This window comes from Python bivittatus, unplaced genomic scaffold, assembly GCF_059951505.1.
Source record: "Python bivittatus isolate LINGU-HERP-01145 unplaced genomic scaffold, Pbiv_v1 ctg000570_np1212, whole genome shotgun sequence".
Taxonomy (NCBI): domain Eukaryota; kingdom Metazoa; phylum Chordata; class Lepidosauria; order Squamata; family Pythonidae; genus Python; species Python bivittatus.
This window is the reverse complement of record NW_028277097.1, coordinates 25,225,161-25,242,318: the sequence shown is the minus strand read 5'-3', so window position 1 is coordinate 25,242,318 and position 17,158 is coordinate 25,225,161. Positions and strand designations below refer to the sequence as shown.

Here is a 17,158-nt window from a genome sequence, read left to right as displayed (position 1 = left end):
CATCGCCCACACATTCACTCCTGTGCATCCCGCCCCACTCCTCCTCCCCAGAGATTGTGCAGAAGGTGTGCAACAGCCAGCCGCCCTACTTCCGGCCCACCGTTGACACCCGCCTGCACAGCGAGGAACTGGCTGTGCTGATGGAGCGCTGCTGGGCGCAGGACCTGGGTGAGCGCCCGGATTTCACCCAGATTAAAATCTTCATCCGACGGTTCAACAGGTAGGGTCTCCATTCCACACCCGCTCTTCTCCCACCATGCGGGGCTGGCGTGCATGGGGGGCACGGGGAGTCACAGCAAGAGCCCTGGTTTCACCTCCTGCCCCTCTGGGCAAGAAAGCGCAGAAGGTCTCCTCCCCCCACAGCTCTGGGGACCCATCCCGAGAGGGCCCGGGCAAGGCGTCTGGTTGCAACCATCCCCAGGTTTCCTTTTCATCGTGCCAGAGATGCCAGCATACCTCAAGAGGGCACCTGTTTTCCCCGAAGAGGATCTCCCTCTTCTCCCACTGACAGAAACAGGTCTGAGCGTGAGCTGAGCGCCTCCATTGCGGAGGCCCCCAAGGGCCTATGGCTGCTTCTGCTGCAGCCCCGAGACAGTTGCGTGGCAGGACAAAGCTGCGGCAGGATCTGTCGCAAGCCAGAGAAAAACCGCCAGTAGAGGCTGCGCGTGAGCGTCAGTGACATGCTCCCCAGGGCAGCATCCGTCTCTGGGTGCGATACCGATGGCTCCCGTGAAAGCTTCCGCAAGTGACTTTGGCTGTGTGGAAAGAAGGGCTCCCAGGCTGGGTCCCTGCCCCCAAGTCAAGCCAGCCTTGACCACCCTTGCCTCACTGCCCCTCCCCTCCCTGAGAGCGCCCCCGAGAAGAATTCCAGCAGAGCTCCAAGGAGGGCCTTGTCTGGAGGAGAGGCCAGTGCTGACGGAGGTCGACCCGGGGGGCAGATGCTCCCGTGGTCTCTGGGGGTAGGCGCAGTCCCCTTCCTGTGATGGAAGGATCCGACAAAGGCCTCCACAGTGAGGGGCTCCTGGGTGGAGGCGTGATGCCGTGCGCCTGGCCCACCCGCTCCTGGAGCTCCCTCGCCCGCTTGCGCCAGCCTCACTCTCCCCGCCTCAGGGAAGGCAGCACCAGCATCCTGGACAACCTGTTGTCGCGCATGGAGCAGTATGCCAACAACCTGGAGAAACTGGTGGAGGAGCGCACGCAGGCCTACTTGGAGGAGAAGCGCAAGGCGGAGAACCTGCTCTACCAGATCCTCCCTCAGTAAGCCCGGGGGCCCGGGGCCCGCTCCCGCCTCTGAGCGCGTGGGGCCGAGGGGTCAGCAGCTCCTGTCCTTTCCTCCCCCAGCTCGGTGGCTGAGCAGCTGAAGCGGGGCGAGACAGTCCAAGCCGAAGCCTTCGACTGCGTCACCATCTACTTCAGCGACATTGTGGGGTTCACCTCCTTGTCAGCAGAGAGCACCCCCATGCAGGTAGGGGCGCGGGCGGGCGGGTGCCTTGCTGCGTGTCTGCAAGGGATGCGGCTGACTCTGGCCGTCCTGGTTCGTGGTCGGGAGGCCCTCCTCGCCCAGCCCGCCGAGCAGTTCCCACGACAGACCAGGGATCTTTCCTCCCTGGAGGGGGAGCCGGTCCTTGCTTTGGCTTGCTTTCCCCACCCGACCCCGCTGCGGAGCCACGTCCTACTCGCGCGCGGCGCTGCGGCCGAGGAACACGGCCTGGAACCTCTGGCCGGCCTTGCAAACTGCACCAGGCCAGTCCTCAACTGCTGATTGCTGAACAAACCGGAACGGCTGTGTTAACCATGGCCTGTGGTTAGGACCGTAGCCAGCAGGCCTCAGTGGCTGTGTTCTTATGCGACCCATTGCAGTTCAGGACAGTTGGGAATCTGGCTGCTACTTTTAAGTCCTCTGGTAAATCATTGATTTGGGCGTAGCGCATTACATGAACACAGCCGTCCTGTCTGCTGGCGCAGCTTTAGAGTGCTGTGGAAACACAGCCGCAGAGAAGCAGAGGAAAGGCGGCGCTTGCTATTAACGACACCCCCAGTTCTTGGCGACCACTTCCGCAGGGCCTGTGTGTGGTGCCCCAGTCGATTCTCTCTCTTTGGGCAGCCCTCGCCTCCCCCCTCAGCTTTGTTAATTGTGCTCTCCTTGCTTTCCAAAAAACGCCTTTCCGCCGGCCCCTTTGCTCCCAAAAGCGCCTCCCTGCCTTAGGCCCGTGCGCACCTGCACAGCTTCGCAGCCTGATCCGCATCGTCCACCAGCAGTCTTGCCCCAGGATGGTCACCTGCTCTTGCTAGACTAGACTCCCCTGGCCAGCCCAGCCTGCTCACCTGCGTCTCCCCCAACCCCGCCAGGTAGTGACGCTCCTCAACGACCTCTACACGTGCTTCGATGCCATCATTGACAACTTTGACGTCTACAAGGTGAGCGCTGCTGCGCCCGGAGTCTCCTCTCCCAGCCCGGGCTCAGAGCAGCACCGCTGGGAGAGCCCGGCTCACGCTGCTCCTCGGCCGTAGGTGGAGACCATCGGCGATGCCTACATGGTTGTGTCTGGCTTGCCTGTTCGGAATGGCAAGCGTCACGCCCACGAGATCGCCCGCATGGCCCTTGCACTTTTGGAGGCTGTGAAAACATTCCGCATCCGGCACCGGCCCGGTGAGCAGCTGTGTCTGCGCATTGGTGTACACTCGGGTGAGTCTGAGGCAGGCAAGACCCCGGGCCCATCTCATTTGGGGGGGTAGAGCACCCCGGTTAAGCCCCTTCCTCTGCCTCCCTCCAGGGCCGGTGTGTGCAGGAGTGGTGGGCCTCAAGATGCCGCGCTACTGCCTTTTTGGGGACACAGTCAACACAGCTTCACGCATGGAGTCCACCGGCGAGGGTGAGCCTCCACCCTTCCTGGGGAGCCAGGCCCCGTTGTCCCCGCAGAGCCTTCGGCGGCCGCTTCTCCCAGCCTGGCGTTCCTTCCGGGGCCCGCCCGGCTTCACCAGGAATTTCCTTTCCCTTTCTGTAGATGCTCCGGTTGGATGCAACCCATCGTGCCCCATTGATGGGAGGCAAGGGAGGCTGAGGCCCAGAGGCCTTGCTTCTCCTTGATGGCCCTGTCCTCTTGAAAGCGAGGGGGGCTCCCTCAGGAAGAGTTGGGGTTTCATTAGTTTATATTAATTCACTTTTTATTGTGGTACTTAAGAATTGTTGTGAACCACCAAGGCTCACAAGCATGCCGCCGCCCCCATTTGGCAGGGGATCGGGGGTTACTGGTGCCGACCCTCTACCACCGGTTCCTTCCAGCCTTGAAGATCCACATCTCTTCCACCACCGAGGAGATCCTGGACGAGTTTGGCTGCTTTGAGCTGGAGCTGCGGGGTGACGTGGAGATGAAGGTGGGCTTGGGAAGGAGCACGCCGGCCCCCCGCGCAGTTGGGGGAGGGCAGACCACGGCTGCGCACCTCGCCTTCACTGCTTTGAGGGGGGGGGGGTTTGCAAGAAAGGGGGCAAGGCTCTCCACACCCTTTATGTACCGGCTCCATTTCTGCTTCCCGGCAGGGCAAAGGGAAGGTGAGGACCTACTGGCTGCTGGGTGAGAAGAGCATCATCTGATTGGCTCCTCCCTCTTTGGGCACTGGGCAGCCACTCCTCCCACGAAGATGCCTGGGAATTCACTTTGCCTTGGAGCCGGGAGGGCAAGGAGGGGTCAGCCTGCAGGGAAGGACGCCCCCTGCCTGGGGAGGCTGCGGCTAGCCCTGAAGGCGGTGGCCGGCCTCTTGCTGCCCTGGACACCGAGGGTCTCCCTTGCCCAGCCTACAAAAGCCGTGCACCAGGTGCTGGAGAACCCCCTGCCTGAGCCCAGGTCACACAATGATGCCCTTTGCCCAGCCGGGTTCCTGACCCCAGCCTGTGCCCCCTCATGGCTCAGCTGGCTGAGACAACCTCTCCCGCCCACTTTTTCCCTCTGGTTGTAAATACAGGAATCGGGAAAACAATGTGGTCAAAACAGAAAGAGGGAGGGGAATAGCAGCCCACTCCCCCCACTATTTAGCTGGAGAAAGGATGGCACATGGTCTGCCCAGCCCTGGCATGCTTTTGTGGCTGGGGGCCAACACGGAGGTTTCCTGGAAACAGCCCTGGAGTTGCCAGGGCTTTAGCTCTTGCAGGGGAGTCAGCTGTTCAAGGAGGGGTCTTCACACCCCCTCAAATTCCTGCCTAAGCTTGGTGCTTTTCCACTGGCCCGGATGGCGGCAAGCCTGTTTCTACAGCTTGGGACAGTTCTCCGAGTCGTACGGCAGCGGCTGGCCAAGGTGTTCGGGGACAGGTGTTGTGAATGTGGCACACTTCTTGAAAGGGGTGTCGCCAGTCCGGATGCTGGAGGTGCCCTGCGGGGAGGGGGAAAGAGCCCTGAAGAGCCAGCAGGCGTACCTGACCTCCTCCCGCGTGCCCTGGGTTGCTGGGCGCAAGCCGCCTGGGCAGAACATACCCTCCACACGAGAACAACAGGTGCTCGGGCTGCCAGCCAGCCAACCGTGCCCTTCACCGCCCTTCCAAGGACGAGCCTCAGGGGGAGGGGGGCAGTAAAGGCATGCCAAGCACCAGGTTGGCACAGGACAGGATGGCACTCACCGGCACCTGCTGGGCATGTTCGAGCCAGAATGTCTGTGGTTGCTCCAGCCAGTAGTCGTGGGGCTGCGGGGAGGAAAAAGTCACATGGCCCCCAGGAGCTTTCTGGGTGGGTCCGGGTGAGGGAGGCAATGGGGCCTGGCTGCTGCTCTGGCACGAAGGGGCCCTTACCTGGGTGGGGGGCGGGGGCACAGAAAGGAAGCCTTCCTGCTTATAGTCCCGGCGGGTGGTGGAGAGGGACTCCATGGGCTCCAGCGGGGGGTAGACCTCGTCCTCAATCAGGCTCTTGCTGCAATGAAACGCCGCCGGCGGCCGCTAAGCCAGAAGCTGAGCACAGGGCCTGGGCCCAGCCCGGGCGGTGGCTGCGGAGCCGGCTCCCTCGGGCCCCCAGGGCAGGAATGGCCTCCGGGCCAGCGGGTGCTACAGGGGACCTCCAGCACCATCAGCAGCATCGATCCCAGGAGACCTTTGTCACCAGCAATTTGGGAAATGAAGGCTGGGGAGCCGGTCCACCCCCCAGCAGGTAGAAAACTCATCCTTCCAGTCCATTTCCCGGAAAGATTTTATATGTTCACTTTTTAGACAAAGACAGTAGAACGGTGAGGCTTCGTTTTTCAACTTCTTGTGCAAATGCTTTAAGAATAAAAGGGAGCACCCAGCACCGAGTATGGTTATTTCATTTCTTTCCTGAACAAAGTGGCTTTCTGCAGGGAAACGGCCCCACTGGAAGGTTTCTTGCAGGGCTGCTAATGCTAATCTAAGAGAAAGTCAAAGAGTGCCACTCCCACTGGGTAAAGGGTCGGGACCACATGGCAAATATTGATCGATCGGGCTGTTTCTTCCGTCAGGGCCAGGCTCTAACTTCGCTGCCCCCTTGGCTGTCAAATCACAGCAGCAGATAAGACCGCAGCCGGGGGTGGGACCGCCCCCAGGTCACGGGAAAGGGGGCCAGGAAGGGCTCGCGCAGCCCGTGCTGGATTTGTGCAGCGATGCCCATCCCTGCTGGGCGGGGCTGGGGGACAGGAAAAGGCCAGCAAGCAGCAACCCCACCGCGCAAGGGAGCTTCTGCTGGCCAGGATCCCCCTTCCATGGCTGGTAAACGCACTGCAGTGGTGCTCAATGGGGAGAGCTGGAGTGCGGGCGTTAGTGCTCTTTGTACAAATAAGGGGGGAGTGGGTTGTGCCAGAAGACTGATCCGCGCTCCTTGGCGGAGCCCTCTCTCCAAACCGCTCTGCAGCTGGGATATAGATGCCTTCCTGGGGCTGCCACGGGCCCCAACGTGTGTCCTCGCAGGCGTGCTGGCTAAGGGCTGCTGCTGCCATCGCCCATCTGGATTTCTTTCAGCCCAGGGACCCCCCCCCCCCGTCAAGCGGGAGGAGACGGTGCTTTGTGGGAACGGCCTGCCTCCCCTTCCCCAGCATCTCTGCTGGCCTTTCTTCCGCTTGCAGAAATCCACACGCCCGTTGCTGGTTGCCTGTGCTGCTGCCGCCCCCTGCCCCACCATCCTTCACTCGCCCATTTAATTATTTCTGCAACATCCCGCTTGGGAAGGACCGCAATAGTCGTTCCTCCCTTGGCCTGCCCTGTTTCCCCTCATCCCCTTTTCAGCTTCAAGGGTTATGCAAGGTGGCCTCCCGCCAGGCCTCTGGCAAGACTCCCAGGCAAAAGGCCCTTCAAGGACCCCACCAGTTCATGCCAGCCCTTGCCCTCTCCTCCCTGGGCAACGAGGAGCCCTTGGGAAGGCTCTGCTAAGCAGGCTGAGGAAGCCCACTGTGCCCGATCCCCCCAGAGCATTCCTTTAGGCAGCTAAAGCAAGGCGACCGTGACTCGAGATCCTCGCTAGCTGATGTGACTAGCTGCCTAGGCTGTGGGGAGCCAGAGAAGGCCCCTGACGTAATGGGGAAGGGCTTCCATGTTAGTATTTGAAGCGTCACCCAGCCATCTGACACAGAAGGGCGACACTCTAATCTGCTACTACAGAAGTCCTCCCACTCTCTGCCGCTCCGTGGCCTACAATAACCCCAGGGCCCTGGTCTGGGTCACGGCTCCGGACCCGCGGGGGGCAGGCGGCTTTAGGAAAGTCCAGGCCAGTCGGAGTGCTGGGGAGGAAAGAGGCCCGTCCTTTGGCCCTGAGAGGCCCACAGGTTTCTGGCTGCCTAGTGGGAGGGAGAAGGTCCTGATCCTTACCTGTGCTTCTGGTACAGAAGATGCTCCATCATAGCCTCTCGCTTCCCTGGGGGAAAGAACGCCGTCCTTAGAGGAGCTGAGTGGGAGAGGGTGAGCGCAGCAGCGGCTGGAGAAGAACCTCTCCTGGGGAGGGAGGCAGGAGGGGGGCTCTCAACCCTCCGCAGGGAGGAAAACGGGAGAACGCCCCCCACCAGCGCCCACCCTGGTGTCCCAAACTGACCCAGGCATTATACCAATTCCGACCCACCCCCGACCCCCTGCATTTCATGCAAGGGAGAGCCACATCGGAGGGCCATCCGCTGGAAGGCCCAGCTTCCTGTCCTGAGGCAGGTTATTTGGCTCCCCAGCTGGCTCAGGGACCCCGCACAGCCTCCTCTAAGAGGCTCTGGGCGGGCTCCTATCTCTTTGATAGCAATGAGCGAAATCCAGGCCTGCACACCATGCAGCCTGCCATTTTCCAAAAAGTCGTAAATTTACAGCTGCTGCCCTGGAAGGCCCGCTGCCAAGCACCTCCAAGACTCCTGCAGCCACCAGCTCCGGCGGTAGCCACAGAACAGCTGATCGGCCCACCAGGATTTTTAATTTAGCAGCGTGGCCCTTTCCCCCAATGAGCTGTGCAGGCCTGGTATAATCCAGTCCAGTGCAAAATCGCTTCAGGAAGTTAAAGCCCTTCCTAGAAGCTGCTTCCTTTTCTCTGCTCAACCCACCCAAAGGCGTCCAACAGAAGGCAGAATCCACCAGTCCCAAGGAAGGAGATGACCTCACCAAGGATTGCAACTTGTCCCTCTGCAACCAGTGGTTTCTCCACCTTGGCAGCTTTTAGATGGTGGACTTCAACTCCCAGAATCCCCCAGCCAGCACGGGGATTCTGGGAGTTGAAGTCCACCATCTGAAAGCTACCAAGGTGGAGAAACACTGCTCTGTACTTTTTTACAGTATTTTTAAAAATAAACCTAGACGCTTTAGAGGAAAAAACGGGGGGGGGGGGGTAGAAGCCAAATAATCTTTTTGAAGTATCTTCCAAAGGAGCTGCTGTTCGCAGAAGAGGCTGCCCCAAGGGGCTGTTTGGGGGAAAAGGCCTGGAAACGGCAGGGCTGCAGTTGCACAACTGGACTGTCTATTTGCTGATCGGAAGCAGGAGCGAGAAAGGCCCTGCCGGGCGGCCTGAAAAGGAAAGCCAAACTCCGGACTCGGCCCGGGGTGCAGAGGGTTCGGTTCTGGCCACTAACGACAGCAGCGTCCTGGAGACAGCATTCTGGGGAGCGAGGAGCCTACCCTTCCAATGCGAGTGGAAAGCAGGGACCTCAAGCGGGCAGGGGGCTACGGGCTCCACCATAACTGGGTCTCTGGAGTAGCATCGCAGCACACCCTAACCCCAACCCCCTTCCTCTCTCTGCACATTTGGTTGCTTGATGAGCCTCAGCTCCACTGGACCAGCTCCGGTGCCCACACAGGCATCTTGAGCCTCCTCCTGGGCCCCCTCCCCCTCCCCACCCCCTGTCCTGCTGCCCACCTCGCACAGGGAGCCCCGTCTTCACAGGCCAAGGGTAGGAGTCCTTCATAGTGGTGCTCTTGGCCACTCCAGCTAGAAATTCAAGGGTGAGGAGGCCAGGATGCCCGTGCCGATAGAAGAATCCCTCGGTGCCATACTCAGGCCTCGGCACACGGTCCAGATCATTGGTGGCTCTCTGGGAGAAGTAAAACCCAAAGCAAAGAACGTTCTCCCTCCCTGCCCCCCCAGCATGGAGGGGCTTCCAGTCACTTGCTCCCCACGCCCACCAAGGAGGGCAAGGCTTGGGTGTGCCTCCCGCTTTGGCTCTGCAGGGCAGGAGTGGAGGGGGGTCCCCCTCAAGCCCCTGGTGAGGCCCTGCTCATCCCACAGACTTGTCCCAGGCTAGGCTAGCGCTGGAGCTGCGGAGGACGGGGAGGGGAGCGCCTGGAGGAGAGCCAGCCAAGGGGCAGAGGGATCCCAGCGGTGCCCGGCCTCTCGCGCCAGGGCCAAGCCTGCCAACGGGCAGAAGGGCCAGCCCGGAAGCCTGCCTCACCTCTTCCTGCCAGTTGCGCATCAGGCACTTTCCGCGAGCGGGCACCTCGCCCGGCGGCTCCGGGGCGCTGAGCGGGGGCGGCTGCAGATCCGCGGCCGGCAGCTCCCCGAGGTAGGGCCCTGGCACGCCGTGGCAGGGCGGCAGCTCCACCGCGTACGTGGCTGCCGCCTGCAGGCCTGCCTCGGGGCCCGGCGGCATCTCCGCAGGGCACGGGGCCGTCTCTGCTGCGCATGGCCGGGGCTCCTCCGCGCTGGCCGGGGCGGCGGCGGCGGCTTCTCCGCGGCTCGGCGGCTGGGGCCTGGCGCAGGGAAGAGACAGGAAGAGCGCCGGGTCGCGGGCAGCCGGCGCTGGGAAGCGGGAAGGGCGCGCCGCTGCTCCGGCGACCGACGGCCCTGCCCGGAGCGCCGCCGGGCCCAAGGACTCCCCTCCCGCACCCGGAGCGGCCCCGCTCCCAGACAGCCGCAAGCCGAGGCGCGGGCCGCGGGGGCCGCGAGGCCAAGCTCCGGGCTCACCCGTCCGGCTCCATCCCGGGCTGCGGCGAGCCGGCGCTTCGCTGGTCTCCACGGAGACGGAGACGGAGCCCGGCGTGGGGCGGCGCCGCCGGGCGGGACCAGGGAGGCGGGGAAGCAGCCGGCGCAACCGTTGGTCAGGCGAAGGGGCGAGCGGGCCCTTCCCCCGGCGCAGGCGAGCGAGGACGGGCGGGGAGCGGAGCCCCGCCGCGCGCAGCCCTGGACGGGAGTCTCTGCGGGGCGCGCGAAGCGAGGGAGCCGAGAGCGGTTGCTCGGAGGCCGGCGGCCGAGGGGTCCTAGGGCCCGGCCGCCCCCCGCCTCCTCCAGCCCCGGGAGGAACGGCCCGGCCCCGCCCCGCCCCGCCCCGCCCCGATCACACCGGGCCCCCGGCTCGGCCTCCGGGCTCCCGGTCGGGGGCTTCCGAGGAGGAGGGGCGGCCCAGCGGCGCCCGCTTCTCGCGCGCTTTCCGTGGTCCTGAGAGGGCCTGGCTCGGGCTGGCGCGTGCTGCGTGCCCGGAGGTTTCTCGACCTGGTGCGCTGGCGGGCCCCGTTGCTGTCCTCGTGGCGGACCGCCGGCAGCCTGGCTTGATAGTGGCGGGTCCAGAGCGGTCAATCCAGTCGTTTCCGCTGTGTTCGGCCAGCGCCCCACATGCGGGCAAAAGTATCGTGGCTTGTACGGGAGTCGCGAGACTGGGGATCCTGGGTCTGTAAAATAGCACGGGGGGCGGTCTGCGGGGTCTGGTCAAAAAAGTCAAGATGCCAGTTGCGACAATGCGATTAAAGCTCCACCCGGTTTTCAATGTGTCACATGTTGTCCAGGCCCTGGGGGGAGAGGCCGAGCCCCCAAGCCGGACGTGGCGGGAAGGCTGCATCTCCGCACGCGTGCAGCTCGAGCTCGGTCGGTCCAACCCCAGAGAGCGGTGTGAACCTCACGACTGGATGCTTCGGAGGGGACACACAAGTTTCCCAAGGCTGACCAGACCTACCCACGGAGGCGGGGACTCCCTCCTTGCCCCGCACCTACGGACGGTTCTCAATCCGCCAGCCCTCAAGCACAGGCTCCTCAGCCCTCCCGGGTCTACTTCAGCGAAGAACGAGGCTCTGGAGGCTGAAAAGCCTTATCAGGGCGGAGGGGGGGGGGCTCTTTGGACAGCATGCATAAAACGCGTGGCTCGCTGTCCCAGCTGCCCCTAGGGCCAGGAGGCATCTCTGCCACAAAGCAGATGGCCGCCACAGCAACAGGGGTTCCCCAGGCAGGGTTTCAGCTCAGGACCCTGGAACACAGGCAGGAAAATCCCAGAGCGATGTGCTGGCCATCCCTTAATCTCACAGGTGTGTGTGTGTGTGTGTGTGTGCACAGATGCACACACGCACCAAGGGAAGGAGGGGTCCCTTCTGTCCAATGTAGATGGAAAAGAACAGTTGAAAGTGGGTGTGGGGTGTGTCTGTGTGCACACAATCCGGAGTGCCAAAGAGGGTCCTTATTGCCCTTTCACCCATCTGGAGGTAGAGAATCTAGGTTCCTATCATTGGTGCCATGGCTAACCCCAACCCAGCACTAATTTGTTTGTTAACTAAATGTCCTGCGTTTCCCTGAAGTTGGCTGGCAATAATAAAACTAGAATGAAAAGCAACACCGAGCCTAAAGGGTGGCAGGGCCACTCTGGAGTGGGAGGAGGCCACTTCAGCAAGAGCACAAGGTCACCCTCTTAGAGATCTGCTCTCCCATTTTGGTTCCTGTGCCAGCCTCAGCACCAAGGAAGGGAGGAGGCACTCTGGAGACCTTTAGAGAGCCCATAGCTGTGGCCTCAGGGGCCCTGCTCTGAAGCAGTTGGGTGGGCAGGCTGTGTGTAAGTTGGACCAAGGACAGGTGGAGGGTCCTGCTTGAAGCCACCCACCCTGCTGCCCAAAAGATGCCCTTCTGGAGTTGCTGGACCGTGTTGCCCAGGTAGTCCTGGGGAATTCCACCTCCCACACTCCTTGTGGGATGTGGCAAGGCTCTGGAGGTCATGGTTTTCATGGTGACCCTGGGCCTATCCCAGGCCTGACTCACAGTGTCATGCGGGAGACCCCATTTTTGTTTCGGAGCAGTGGCTGGGTGGAGGAAGCGACTTTGACCAAGCCAGGCAAGAGGTCATGTTGGAGCATTCAGTGTGGCGCAAAGGGTGGTGAAGCATCTGGACTTCTCAAGCTTTCTTGGTCAGTCCAGTGACCCTGAGTAAGGTGGCCCCATTCCCAGCTGGGAAGGGATGGCTGCAATGTCTGTGACCAGCTATTGTGATGTGTCTGCGCAATGTTTGCCAATAAAGCTGCTTGAATTCCCCCAAACACTGATGCTAGGGCAATGTCCGGTAATGTGACCTTGGACTTATTTCACCCCACCGACTCCTGTGCAGCATGAGCTCTGCCACGTGGGCCTTGGATCCACACCCTTCCTGGCCTTGCAGGGGCGGGGCACGCACACGAGTGGCTGGATCCAGAAAGCTTTCAGGGCCTCTTTTGGGGAGGGTGGATCACTGCAGGTGGTGGGGCGGCGCTCCTGAAGCAGCTTTCCTTGGATCCAGCTATGTCCAATTGTCAAAATTCCACTTCCCAGGGGAGGTAACTGGGAAGGTGGTGGAGCTCCATCTGCAGAGCACCCTGGAAGTGGATTCTCTGGACACTTTTCAGTCAGGGTCATCATCACAGCATCGGTCACTCTGAGGGATGACCTTGTCCAGAATGGGGAGGTACGCTGACTCTGGCATCCTTTCAAAATGCCATCAAAGTCAAGTTGTTCCTCAGGGCCCCTGAAACTTAGCACTGCTCTTTGTTGGGTGGCCATGTCTGGAATAATTATTGCCATTTACTTGTTTTCACTTCTTTGGGGTAATTATATCAATGTTTTTAACTCTTCTTGTTTTTAATAATTTTTAAAGTAAACCACCATGAGCTGTAAGATTTGGCAGTATACAAATCAATGCATAATTCAATGAAAACTGTATTACAAAACCAATACATAACATCGAAGGTGTCATCTGGTTTTCCGGTATGCTTGCAGATGATCCCCAAAAAAGTCTGGAAAATCCATTAGATGGGACTTCCTTTGCAGGAGCCATGTGAGTCTTCCTCCGCGGGACTCGTCCTCCTACATTTTCTTCTTTAATAGCGCTTTGGTGCAGTTTACCCACAACTGGCATTATACTGGCCAGCTTGCAGTTTCCAGGTCTTTTCTAAACCCTGGCACCGCGCTAGGTCCTTCCCAGGCTCTCATACCGATGATCGTATTGTACTGGCCGGTGTTAATCACAGGACCCAAAGTTCAAAGAGGCCACTTCTACTAGGGTTTCATTAGGGGCAGAAGACTCTCAGAAGAGGAGTGCAAAGGAAGTGAACGTGCAAGTTCTTCACTTTCTGCCATTAGGGTGGTATCGTCTGCATATCTGAGGTTGTTGATGATTCTCCCTGCAATCTTAATTCCGGCTTGTGATTCTTCCAGCCTGGCATTTCTCATGATGCACTCTGCATATAGATTAAATAAGCAGGGTGACAGTATACAGCCTTGTCGTACTCCTTTCCCTATTTTGAACCAATCGGTTGTTCCATGACCGGTTCTGACTGTTGCTTCTTGGCCCGCATACAGATTTCTCAGGAGACAGGTAAGATGGTCTGGTACCCCCATCTCTTTAAGAATTTGCCACAGTTTGTGGTGATCCACACAATCGAAGGCTTTTGCATAGTCAATGAAGCAGAAGTGGATGTTTTTCTGGAACTCTCGTGCTTTCTCCATGATCCAGAGAATGTTGGCGATTTGATCTCTAGTTCCTCTGCCTCTTCGAAACCCAGCTTGTACATCCGGTAGTTCTCGGTTCACGTACTGCTGAAGCCTAGCTTGTAGGATTTTGAGCATAACCTTGCAAGCATGTGAAATGAGTGTAATTGTGCGATAGTTTGAGCATTCTTTGGCATTGCCCTTCTTTGGAATTGGAACGTAAACTGACCTTTTCCAATCCCGTGGCCACTGTTGCGTTTTCCAGACTTGCTGGCATATTGAGTGCAGCACTTTAACAGCATCATCTTTTAGTATTTTAAATAACTCAGCTGGAATACTGTCATCTCCACTAGCTTTGTTGTTAGCAATGCTTCCTAAGGCCCACTTGACTTCACTCTCTAGGATGTCTGGCTCAAGGTCAGTGACCACACCAGCATGGACATCAGGGACATCAAGATCTTTCTTGTATAGTTCTTCTGTGTATTCTTGCCACCTCTTCTTAATCTCTTCTGCTTCTGTTAGGTCCCTGCCTTTTTTGTCCTTTATCATGCCCATCTTTGCACTAAACGTTCCTTTGATATCTCCAATTTTCTTGAAGAGATCTCTAGTCTTCCCCATTCTATTGTTTTCCTCAATTTCTTTGCACTGTTCATTTAAGAAGGCCTTCTTATCTCTCCTTGCTATTCTCTGGAAATCTGCATTCAGTTGCTTATATCTTTCCCTTTCGCCCTTGCTTTTCGCATTCCTTCTTTCCACAGCTATTTGTAAAGCCTCATCAGACAGCCATTTTGCTTTCTTGCATTTCTTTTTCTTTGGGATGGTTTTAGTTGCTGCCTCCTGTACAATGTTACAGACCTCCGTCCACAGTTCTTCAGGCACTCTGTCTACCAAATCTAATCCCCTAAATCTATTCATCACCTTCACTGTGTACTCACAAGGAATATGATCTAAGTCATACCTGAGTGGTCTAGTGGTTTTCCCTACGTTCTTCAATGTAAGCCTAAATTTTGCAGTAAGAAGCTCATGATCTGAGCCACAGTCAGCTCCTGGTCTTGTTTTTGCTGTCTATATAGAGCTTCTCCATCTCTGGCTGCAAGGTATATAATCAATCTGGTTTCGGTATTGACCATCTGGTGATGTCCATGTATAGAGTCGTCTCTTGTGTTGCTGGAAAAGAGTGTTTGCTATGACTAGCTTGTTCTCTTGACAGAACTCTATTAGCCTTTGCCCTGCTTCGTTTTGTACTCCAAGGCCAAACTTGCCTGTTATTCCGATTACTCCTTGACTTCCTACTTTAGCATTCCAATCCCCTATGATGAAAAGGACATCTTTTTTTGGTGCTAGTTCTAGAAGGTGTTGTAGGTCTTCATAGAACCAGTCAACTTCAGCTTCTTCGGCATCAGTGGTTGGGGCATAGACTTGGATGACTGTGATGTTGAATGGGTTGCCTTGGATACGCACTGAGATCATTCTGTCGTTTTTGAGGTTGTACCCCATTACTGCCTTTCCCACTCTCTTATTGACTATGAGTGCAACTCCATTTCTTCTAAGGGTTTCTTGGCCACAGTAGTAGATATAATGGTCACCCGAATTAAATTCACCCATTCCCATCCATTTCAGTTCGCTGATTCCCAAGATGTCGACGTTCAATCTTGTCATCTCATGTTTGACCACATCCAGCTTGCCTTGGTTCATAGATCTTACATTCCAGGTACCTATACAATATTGTTCTTTACAGCATTGGACCTTCTTTTCGCTTCCAGATACATCCACAGCTGAACGTCCTTTCGGCTTTGGCCCAGCCGCTTCACTCTTTCTGGAGCTACTTGGAATTGCCCTCCGCTCTTCCCCAGTAACATATTGGACACCTTCCAATCTGAGGGGCTCATCTTCCGGTGTCATATCTTTTAGCCTTTTGACATTGTCCATGGGGTTTTCTTGGCAAGGATATTGGAGTAAGTTGCCATTTCCTTCTCCAGTGGACCATGTTTTGTCAGAACTCTTTGTCATGACCTGTCCGTCTTGGGTGGCCCTGCATAGCATAGCTCATGGCTTCATTGAGTTACACAAGCCCCTTCACCATGACAAGGCAGTGATCCATGAAGGGGAGGAGTCCAGATACAACATCCCAAATGGAGGACTGCCTGGCCTTGGGTGTGTCCCTCCAGCAAAGGAGATCCCACCACCTCCTGTGTAATGGAACAGGACATCCTGTCAGCCCTTCAGGAAACAGACACTGCCAAAAATACTAGTAGCAGAATCTTGAGAGCCTGAGAGCATCTCTCCTTCCCTCCCTCTTATACCAAAGACCATCCAGGCAGGGCAATCTTGAGTTTCTTTCTCACGCCTTCCTTTTTTCTCATGCCTAGGTTGTCACATCACTTCTCCAAGGTCATCTCTATGCTCCTCTACACCTACAGTTAGGACTTTTTTTCCCCTAACTGAATGTTAGAATCTGCCTTCCTAGAATGTACTCATTGTTCCATATCCTGCACCCAGAAGAAGAGAGAAAAGACCCTTCAACTAATTGGAAGAAGGTCCTAGGTAATATTCTTTCAATTAGTTAAAGCCTATCATAGAGTTAAGCTTTCAGTTCCTTCAGTCTCTCTTCATAGACTTAGAAAATACATCAATATCGACTCATTTTAAAATTGCATTTGTCTTTTTTGCAGCTATGTCACACTAGCTTAAATTTTGTATTTGTTTTTTATTGGTCTGAAAATAAATCTACTACTACTACTACACTGGTGTGGGTGTATCTATTAGGTAACCAACTCCTGTTCCAAGATCTTTTACACAAGTACCATTAGTGTCCCCCCATCCTATAACTGCATTTCATGTGTGCTTCTGAAGGGAAGCACCTCACACTCGTCTCTGTTAAATGTCATTCTGTTATTCTCAGCCCATTTCTCGGAACTATTGAGATAGTTTTTAATTATATTTCTGCACTGTAATCTCTCTCTTTCTCTTCTTTGGCACGGTTTTATTTTTCACAAGTTGATGTTCCTTCCTATTCTAATCTCAGCAGGATTTCCTCCTTCTAAATAAAGCCATTTTGCCGACAGAGCTGGTGACTTGTTGGAAGCACCTTCCCGACCTGCAAGAGCTGAGCTTCCATTGTTGTGGTTTTGAATAATTCTTCACCACTTTGGAAAGACATGGCCTACCGATTTCCCACTTCTAAAATTAGGTGCGACTGTGCTGTACTTCTAGGGCAGTTTCTTCCTCTCAAATCAGTCTGAGGGCACTGTGATCAATGCTCCAACTGGTTCCCCAACATTCACATCTAACACAAGTGCTTGGCACCTCTTAGGGCCAGCTTCAGAGCAGCTCTCAGAGGTTTGTTCCTTGTAAGGAGTTACTCAATGTTACTCAAAATCTATGCCTGCATTTCTCCAGTGTGTGCGAGGAGTAACTGAAGGCCCCCATTTCACCATGCTTCCTTCTTGGGTGGGTGGGGGCTCCTGATTACATCATTCATCCTGAGGCCTCCTGAGCCGGTTGAACCAGGGATGCGCAGCCGTGCGTTAGGCCCAGGGAGTCTGGCCCTTCAAGGTTTCTGTTTCCTTGCCCAAAAAGGTATGTGGGAGGAACAGGCAAGACACAGTGGACATATGGGTACAACCTGCTGTACCCCTTCATTTAAAGAGTTAGAGCCCTCATCTGCAAAATTTGCAAAACTGGCTTGCTTCTAACTTTCATTAAGGGTCTTGATTTTCTGGGCTGTTAGTGAGTCGTGTGAACCCAGACATTTTGTCCTTCAACATTTGTGCAATCCCCCAAATGGCTGAAAATGCCCAGCCCGGAAGGTGTGTGCTAGAGGTCATAGAAGCTGAGGACTAGAAGGCCCCTTGAAGGTCTTCCAGTCTAACTCCTTGCCCAAAGCAAGGCACCCTTAGACCACCCCAGAGAAATGGCCGTCCAACCTTGGCCTGAAACCTCCAGCACTGGGACGCCCACCGCCCCAGGAGGCAGGCTGTTCCACTCACGAACAGCTCTCAGAGTCATGAAATGCCTCATCTCACGTTTGGATCTCCCACTTTAGAGCTTCCACCCCCTGG

At 56.8% G+C, this 17,158-nt stretch overlaps 2 protein-coding genes across 7 annotated transcripts in view; one reads left to right on the top strand and one right to left on the bottom strand.

The window, feature by feature from the left end:
* Positions 1-3,676, top strand: part of NPR2 (natriuretic peptide receptor 2) — a 32,201-nt gene extending 28,525 nt beyond the window's left edge. Inside the window, exons 15-22 of one of the 4 annotated variants that reach the window (XM_088153042.1) lie at positions 52-220; positions 1,111-1,257; positions 1,342-1,465; positions 2,350-2,418; positions 2,512-2,686; positions 2,775-2,873; positions 3,236-3,375; positions 3,539-3,676. In XM_088153042.1, coding sequence (XP_088009168.1) covers positions 52-220; positions 1,111-1,257; positions 1,342-1,465; positions 2,350-2,418; positions 2,512-2,686; positions 2,775-2,873; positions 3,236-3,375; positions 3,539-3,592 — 977 coding nt within the window. In that variant the 3' untranslated portion in view covers positions 3,593-3,676. Of the gene's footprint in view, positions 1-51; positions 221-1,110; positions 1,258-1,341; positions 1,466-2,349; positions 2,419-2,511; positions 2,687-2,774; positions 2,874-3,235 lie in introns of all 4 variants that reach the window. The other 3 variants (XM_088153043.1, XM_088153038.1, XM_088153041.1) reach the window with 3 other exon arrangements.
* Positions 3,677-4,151: 475 nt separating this feature from the next.
* On the bottom strand, positions 4,152-9,496 carry SPAG8 (sperm associated antigen 8). 3 transcript variants are annotated; one of them, XM_088153044.1, is made up of 7 exons: positions 9,351-9,496; positions 8,839-9,136; positions 8,307-8,481; positions 6,794-6,839; positions 4,778-4,895; positions 4,610-4,672; positions 4,227-4,365 (listed from the first exon to the last, which is right to left on the bottom strand). In XM_088153044.1, the coding sequence occupies exons 1-7, from the start codon at positions 9,362-9,364 to the stop codon at positions 4,243-4,245; spliced, it is 837 nt and encodes a 278-aa protein (XP_088009170.1). In that variant the 5' UTR covers positions 9,365-9,496; the 3' UTR covers positions 4,227-4,242. The 3 variants fall into 3 exon arrangements, with proteins under 3 accessions (XP_088009171.1, XP_088009170.1, XP_088009172.1); XM_088153045.1 differs by lacking the exon at positions 4,778-4,895 and having other exon boundaries at positions 4,152-4,365; XM_088153046.1 differs by lacking the exon at positions 4,610-4,672 and having other exon boundaries at positions 4,243-4,365.
* Positions 9,497-17,158: the final 7,662 nt, after the last annotated feature.